At 38.8% G+C, this 7,355-nt stretch overlaps 1 protein-coding gene across 2 annotated transcripts in view; it reads left to right on the plus strand.

Moving 5' to 3' along the window:
- The window catches only part of tln1 (talin 1), a 63,837-nt gene extending 57,321 nt beyond the window's left edge, over positions 1 to 6,516 (plus strand). For both annotated transcript variants that reach the window (XM_060895967.1, XM_060895968.1), the window contains 7 exons: positions 237 to 342; positions 1,137 to 1,261; positions 1,779 to 1,904; positions 2,055 to 2,117; positions 2,413 to 2,595; positions 4,837 to 4,962; positions 5,547 to 6,516. In XM_060895967.1, the coding sequence (XP_060751950.1) occupies positions 237 to 342; positions 1,137 to 1,261; positions 1,779 to 1,904; positions 2,055 to 2,117; positions 2,413 to 2,595; positions 4,837 to 4,962; positions 5,547 to 5,681 (864 nt within the window). In that variant the 3' untranslated portion in view covers positions 5,682 to 6,516. The remainder of the gene's footprint in view (positions 1 to 236; positions 343 to 1,136; positions 1,262 to 1,778; positions 1,905 to 2,054; positions 2,118 to 2,412; positions 2,596 to 4,836; positions 4,963 to 5,546) is intronic.
- The last annotated feature ends 839 nt before the right edge of the window (positions 6,517 to 7,355 follow it).

The following is a 7,355-nucleotide window of genomic DNA, read 5'->3' on the forward strand; positions in this document are numbered from 1 at the left end:
TGTCGTACATGATGATTTGTTCAGGATGACTTTTAGTTCCTTGTGTCATGTTTGTCTGAATTCGAGATCAAATGGACTTTTTTTGTAAGAGAGAAGGTCACATACTGCATTACTAAAACTCTCCTCCATTACATTATTATGCCACTATATCTATTTTTTTATCGGCTGCGATTCTCCGCAAAAGCTAAACACTGTGTCTTGGGTTTTTCCTCACTCGTTTCTTTTTATTTCTTTAGATAATCCAAAAGCCAACTCACGATCTGAAGCAGCAACTGGCAACCTTTTCCAAGCGGGTGGCTGGCTCCGTCACCGAGCTCATCCAGGCAGCTGAAGCCATGAAAGGTGCTGATATAAAAACATGTCTATAGCTACCAAGATGCCCTGCACACACAGGATTACACGGTGTTATTTCTCATCTCTGTAGGATTTTAGTCATTACCTGACTTGGGTTTAGCAGAGCAACCTGTATTCCCCTAATACACTGACAGGAATAATCCCGCTACATTCCCTTAAACATGCCATGTTCATGTGTTGCAAGAGTTCACCACTCGAAACACTTTATAGCCAGACATTTAGCACTGCTGTCCTTCCATGCTGTGAGTTGGTCTTGACTGGTTCACCCATTTAGCACTCTTTTCTTTTTCACAGAAACAAGCCCACAGTTCAGTCATGGTGCTAATGCACGTCTAAGACAGTTTAACAGACGACGCAGCGTTGAAGTGTGTGGTGGTGTGATATTGACTGGGAGATTTATAACTACTGGTTCCTCTGTTCTCTTTCTAAACTTTATATACGAGCTAAACATAAGAAAGGAGGCTATGAATGGATATCAAGTAGTTATAGCAGTCACAGCAAAAGTTAATGTACATAAAACCGTGTATAACCAGCATAAAGTCACAGGCTTTATGTTATTATCTTAATCTATATAAACCTTTAATTTTTCTACTTCTCTAAAATCCGTTCATTCTTGTTAGACCTCATCTCCCAAAAGCAAACATATACAATTAGGTCTTCAGAACACAGACCCAGGATCAAAAGATTTAGAACTGGGTCCCTGATATATTTGCCAATTTCTAATCAATTTCCATATTCACATTACTTTCCTAATCTCCAGCATTTCTGCTTATATCTGGCAGGCACTGAATGGGTGGATCCCGAGGATCCCACAGTTATTGCAGAGAACGAGCTGCTAGGCGCAGCGGCCGCCATCGAAGCCGCAGCCAAGAAACTGGAACAACTGAAGCCACGAGCCAAGCCCAAGGTGAGAGGGCCTTTTCCACCTCTTTCAGCTTTATAACACTCAAGACAGCCACCTGCTACAAGCTTAACTGTTCTATAGATATATATTTTGGCCTTGGACTATATTTCTACGTTTAATTGTGCTCCATATAACACAGCTGGAAGACACCATAATTCTACATTAGCTATGTTGGTAGAATGGCAGGTTGAAGTTGGGCTTTGCCTTACTCTGATATGGTTAATGCTTTGTTCTTGAACGACTGACTGGAATTGTCTGGGAATCAACATGTCCACTCGTTCTTGTTTGCTTCATACAGTTTGCGTTGGGAAGAAAGGTAAACAAAACTGTTATGTGAAATATAAAAATCAGGGTTTCACATATGCAGCATGCTACGAATCATTTTCATTTCCGACAACATCAGATAGAAAAACCCAGATGCCATTGTGCCGTTTTTTCATCCAGCATGCTGACAAAAATGCAAGAGAATCCCTGCAGTGTGACACAAATGATGCTAGTATTTGCTTGTGTTTTTGAACAGGAGGCTGACGAGAGCCTGAACTTTGAGGAGCAGATTCTGGAGGCAGCCAAGTCCATTGCTGCAGCCACTAGTGCACTGGTGAAGGCGGCATCTGCTGCACAGAGAGAGCTGGTGGCCCAGGGCAAGGTAAGAGCCCCGCTCATATACTGAGATTTCTAGTACATTGTACGGTGGTGTTGGAATTAAATGAGCATATTTTAAGAAGAATTGCAGTTTTAATAATAATAAAAAAAGACATTTGCTTATGACATCTGTGTGTTTGCCTCCTCTGTCCAGGTCGGCGCTATCCCAGCAAATGCAGTTGATGATGGACAATGGTCTCAGGGTCTCATTTCAGCTGTAAGTACTGTTTAGAATGGATAAATATTTCTCAGATGCAGTAACGGCCATCAGTTTCAGATTTGACAGGTGGTGTTTAAAAGCCCTTTTAAACAACACAAACAGTAGCATGTCTACGTAATTGGAACCTTGGACAAGCTTGTTGTATATTTCTAAAGGTCACTTCATAATAAAAGATACCAATCAGCACTTAACCTTAACCATATAATGTCTGACTGTCACTCAAACCTGACCTGTGTTTTGTGTATATTGAATAATACATTGGTAACCAGATTCTTCTCACTTTTTCTCCCAGGCCCGTATGGTTGCTGCAGCAACCAACAACCTGTGCGAGGCAGCGAACTCTGCAGTACAGGGCCATGCTAGTGAGGAGAAGCTCATTTCTTCAGCTAAACAGGTGGCTGCATCTACTGCCCAGCTGCTTGTGGCCTGCAAGGTCAAGGCTGACCAGGACTCACAAACCATGAAGAGACTGCAGGTCAGTCGGGGATGTGGGTAAAGATGAACGAGTTGAGAGTACGACCAGATTAGCAATAACTCAGGATGACATGAAAAACCCAAAGACTTTTAAAATCTTGTATTATACACATTGTTCTCTATTATTTTTCTCTTTTGTCATTCCTGTCCATGTGTGTCACACGCTTTAACTAGATTTCTGATGCACTGATTTTAATAGTACGGAAGGCTCATGGCCATCCACACAATAATAAAGTATGCGCAGTGCTAGAGGTGTTTCTGGAGCCATGAATAGTCCCTGGTCTTACCCTCTAGGCTTAGCATAGCATTCCTATCCATGTCCAACTGTTCTATTAAGCTTGGGTCATTCTATGTTTAGCTCCATTATACACAACCTGTGTCAGTTCTTTTTATCTGGGATGCATCAGCATGGATTAGTTAGCAGTTTTGTATGATTATCTTTTTTTTTTATTATTATTTTTAAACTTTCATTTGATTTTTCAATTTGATTTTTTTTTTTTTTAGTCTTTTTAACTAGATTTTGTCCACACACTTTGTGTAAGTGTATGAACAGTCACTCATATTGCATTGTCATGATTCTGTAGCGTTCAACTAGAGCACTTACACGGTCAATGATTCTTAGCCTGTTTTTGTCTTGAGCATTTATGCAATCGTTAACTTTTCCTCAATTAATTATCACTTGTATCAATGACAAGCCTGTTGGGAGTCTGCAGATAGCTTCATCCATTTAAGATTGTGGCTCTTCTGTGGCATCTCAAGTTCTCTCATTCAATCAGCAGAGTCTTAGCCCTTCTGAATCTTAAAGCAGCAGCTGTACCTTGCTCATAAATGTGGATCGACGTCTTCTTCAGCCACGTTATTTCTCACTGAGACTATTAAAGATATTTGAATGCCTACAGTACACTCCTGCTTAGCCTTTTAGCCCTGTGCATGCACCAATATGTTTATTATAGAAATATGATGATGATAATGAGAGTGTAATGTGTAATATGTTTATTAACATTCATAAGGTTTTTTTATTAGGTTATAGAGTACTCCTCATTATTTAAAAAAAAAAATAGAAGGGACTTCAGAAACTTGTTTCGCAGTTAGCTTGCAAATGTCTTAAATCTTGTTTATTAGTATTTCATCATATTTGACAGAGATCATGTAAATACAAACTAGAGTGAATAAACAAAATGTTGAGATAGAGATACACAAAGCTTGTTAGGACTTGTTCTAGCTATATTTGTCCTTAATTCATTTGTGGTGGTTGTGGCAGAAAAGAAATCCTGTTAAAAACTAAACACTACTGTGAAGTGGTCACAAGGAAGCACAGAGAACATAAGAGTACTAGCTGTTAACTTTTTATGTCAATGTTTCTCAGTATTAAGCATTTTCCAGCATTTTTGTTTGCCCTTTTATATCAGTTCATAGTCATAGGGTGTCTGTGATTTAGCACCAAATATCAGCTTTGTCCTACAAACTGGTAACCATCTACTACTGTGAGAGCTGCTTTATATGTTCACGAGTGGGCCGCTTACCGATAACAAACTGTACCCAGGCAACAAAGTGAGAGTATTCTCATCTTCTGCCCAGTCTAATGCCAGTATTGGGTAAGAGGATACATTTAAAGCCCCGATACTTATGTAGGTCGAACATAGAATATCTTCCAGTAGCAAGCAGGGAATATTTGGCCATTACTGCCTCAAAAGGCAAAATAAGGGGGGGAAATTGTTTGAGGAAGAGCTGCCGGAGGAGTCAGTTAGATGTGTGTTTTGTTTCGAGTGATTCATCAGCAAACGACTTATTCACTCTGCATTGCCTTTTAAAGACATCTCTGGAACAGTGTTATGGTTTACTGCAGACTTTTCAGGAGGCCTGCATTTCTCTCTCATGCATGTTTGAGGATGTATGATGTACTAAGAGAGCAATTGGATTCTGAGTTGGCTCAACTTTGGCTAAAGTTATATGAACTTTGGTAAGCTTGGGGATATACGACCTCTACATAAGCTTTTGATGTAGACCTATATATAATTAACAAAGCGTGCGTAGTAACATCTTGTTACTAACCAGTGATGTTTTCATCAGTGTTTTTTAACATAAGCCATGTGGAGGAGAGAATAATGTATAAGAAACATTGACCTAGCAGAACTTGATGCTGTGTCAAACAGATCGAACATGTAGAGAGCTCTGTACTACTGTTAAGTAATTACTAACACGCAAAGTTTTAAAACGATCTTGCTTCTTTCTGCTTCTCCAGGCTGCTGGAAATGCTGTTAAAAAGGCTTCAGATAATCTAGTGAAGGCGGCTCAAAAGGCTGCTTTCGATGCCCAGGACGACCAGGCTGTAATGGTGAAAAGCAAGATGGTGGGCGGCATCGCTCAGGTAAGACAATTACCACATTTTGTCTAGTGTTGTAGAGGAATATAATACATGCAAATGCAGCACTTGCAAATCCAGGCGTTTTCACAATGATGTTTTTTTCCAGTAGGCATATTTTTGAGAGAATTCAGGGATATAACAGGTTTTTTTGATTATTTTTTTTAAAAGGTATTTTTTATACTTTGCTCTGTGGGTGATTTCTGTGGACCCAAAATGTCCACTGATGTGCTATATGTTCAGCAACTGTGGCATTCTTTTTTTTAATTCAACATCATTACTATTTTATATTAAGAAATAACATAAACTAATAAATATATTAAACAAAACAACAGCTTAATATTTTACAAAGTTTACTAAGCAACATCTGGCTCAGAAATATGTTCTGCGCATTTCCTGCTGGGAATATACATATACATATATAGTATATGTACAGTTGCTTGTGTGTGTGTGTGCGTGTGCACATGTGTGTATGAGTGGCTGCAGACAGCTGATATTTATGACCTGCTTATGACCATTTTTTTTTTTTTCAGCTCACTTTCATTTGTCATGGATTCATGGATTTACAAACTCTGTGTGTGTGTTTACAGATCATTGCTGCTCAGGAGGAGATGTTAAGGAAGGAGAGAGAGCTGGATGAAGCCAGGAGGAAGCTAGCCCAGATCCGACAGCAGCAGTATAAGTTCCTGCCCTCAGAGCTGAGGGAGGACGGCCATGAGCAGTGAAAAACTCCTCACATACTGTCAGGGCTGCGCAGGCCTGAGCGCTTCTTCTATCCAAGTGTTTAGCAACGATCGCAGGCTTGCTGGATCAAAATCCAGGCTAAATAATTAAAGCGATGCAGTGGGTTAAAGGTGAACAAATGTATCAGGATATCTATTTTAAGTTGTTTATTTCTTTGTCTCTTTTTCTGAGCATCACCATGCCACCAGTTTCTTTTTGTCTTTTTTTTTTTTTTTTTGGATTTGTTTTGATTTTTTGCACATTGTATGCAAGTAACTGCGCTTTTAATAGAGCAATATGATTAGTGTAGTAGTAGATTATTTAGATTTAGTTTGATGTACCTGAAATGCATGGGTCTTTATCGGAGCTACACTTGTTTTTACTGATCTGTACTCATTTCACAGACCTTTGGCTGTGTTGAACAGTAGTATTTTCTAAGAGCTGAATGATTAGATGTGAGCAGGTGAATGGCTTCTGGGTCACTGGTCATTTATGTGGATATATATAGGGGTCCGTCAGATGACCAAAGCGTGGGGTAAGAGATATTTTGACAGCTTTTTTGAGGCATATAGAGTGGGGGGTGTATTTGTGACATTTAGTCATTTTCCAAAGATGATGCGGTTCGGTGATGAAGACTGTCGTTTATCCTTCTCCTGGTAATCTAAATCAGGAACAGCTCAGTGCATATTTGTGCCAATTGGACCAGCAGTGCAATGATTAACTTTGCGTTGAAACAATTCAGAGAGAAAACATATCATTTTTTTAAGAAAAAGAAAAGAATAATAAAGCTATGAAAATGTTACAAATGCTATCTTCTATTAAATTTATGTTAATACACGTTTGTCAGTGTTTTGTTGTTTGTAAGAACAGTTACTCCTACTGGTAAATCTTTCAAACTTAAGTCTATTATGGAGTATAAAAGCCATATTTTTCTTTCTCTTTTTTGTTTGTCAAATCATGAATGATTGGTCATTATGGTGCTATAAAATGGATTCCCTTTTTATTGACATTAACTCATCTTCAAGCGTCAAAGTGTCTGTAGACTAAAATCTGTATCAGTGTTGAACAGGTGGTGAATACAGAAATAGCTTAGAAAATTAAATGGCCATGTTTGATAAACAGATATATTGCATCCAGTGCGTTTAAAAGTGCCTGCCTATGTTTTTTTTTTTTTATAAGTGTGTTGTTGTATGCAAAACTGTTAACATTTTCCAATTTTATGTGCACTTCATTTGTCTAACTTAACAAAATCATATAAATTCACTCTTCTATGGACATTGTGTGCGTTTGCCGTGTTTGTATTTTTTCCAATTACTTAACACTAGGAAAACAATCCTAAAAAAAAAAGTGAATACATATTTATGCTGTTGCAATACAGTTTCCCTTCAGTGGAACTCAAACCTGATCCAACATGACCGTGCCCCTGTGTACAGAGGTTTATTAAGTTGACCAAGGTTTATATGGTAGAACTTGATTGTCCTGCACAGCGCTGACCTCAACCCCCCTGAACACCTTTGGGAGGAACTGGAATGCAGACTGCACCTCAGGCCTCCTTGACTGAAATCACTAATGTTCTTGCCCACAACATGCTCACAATATGGTAGTGATGGTCAGGTGTCCACAAACGTTTGGCAGTATAGTTTCTAGACATTATTATTGATCATTCTAGCTCAGAT

This window comes from Tachysurus vachellii, chromosome 20 (genome assembly GCF_030014155.1).
Source record: "Tachysurus vachellii isolate PV-2020 chromosome 20, HZAU_Pvac_v1, whole genome shotgun sequence".
In the NCBI taxonomy this organism is placed as follows: Eukaryota; Metazoa; Chordata; class Actinopteri; order Siluriformes; family Bagridae; genus Tachysurus; species Tachysurus vachellii.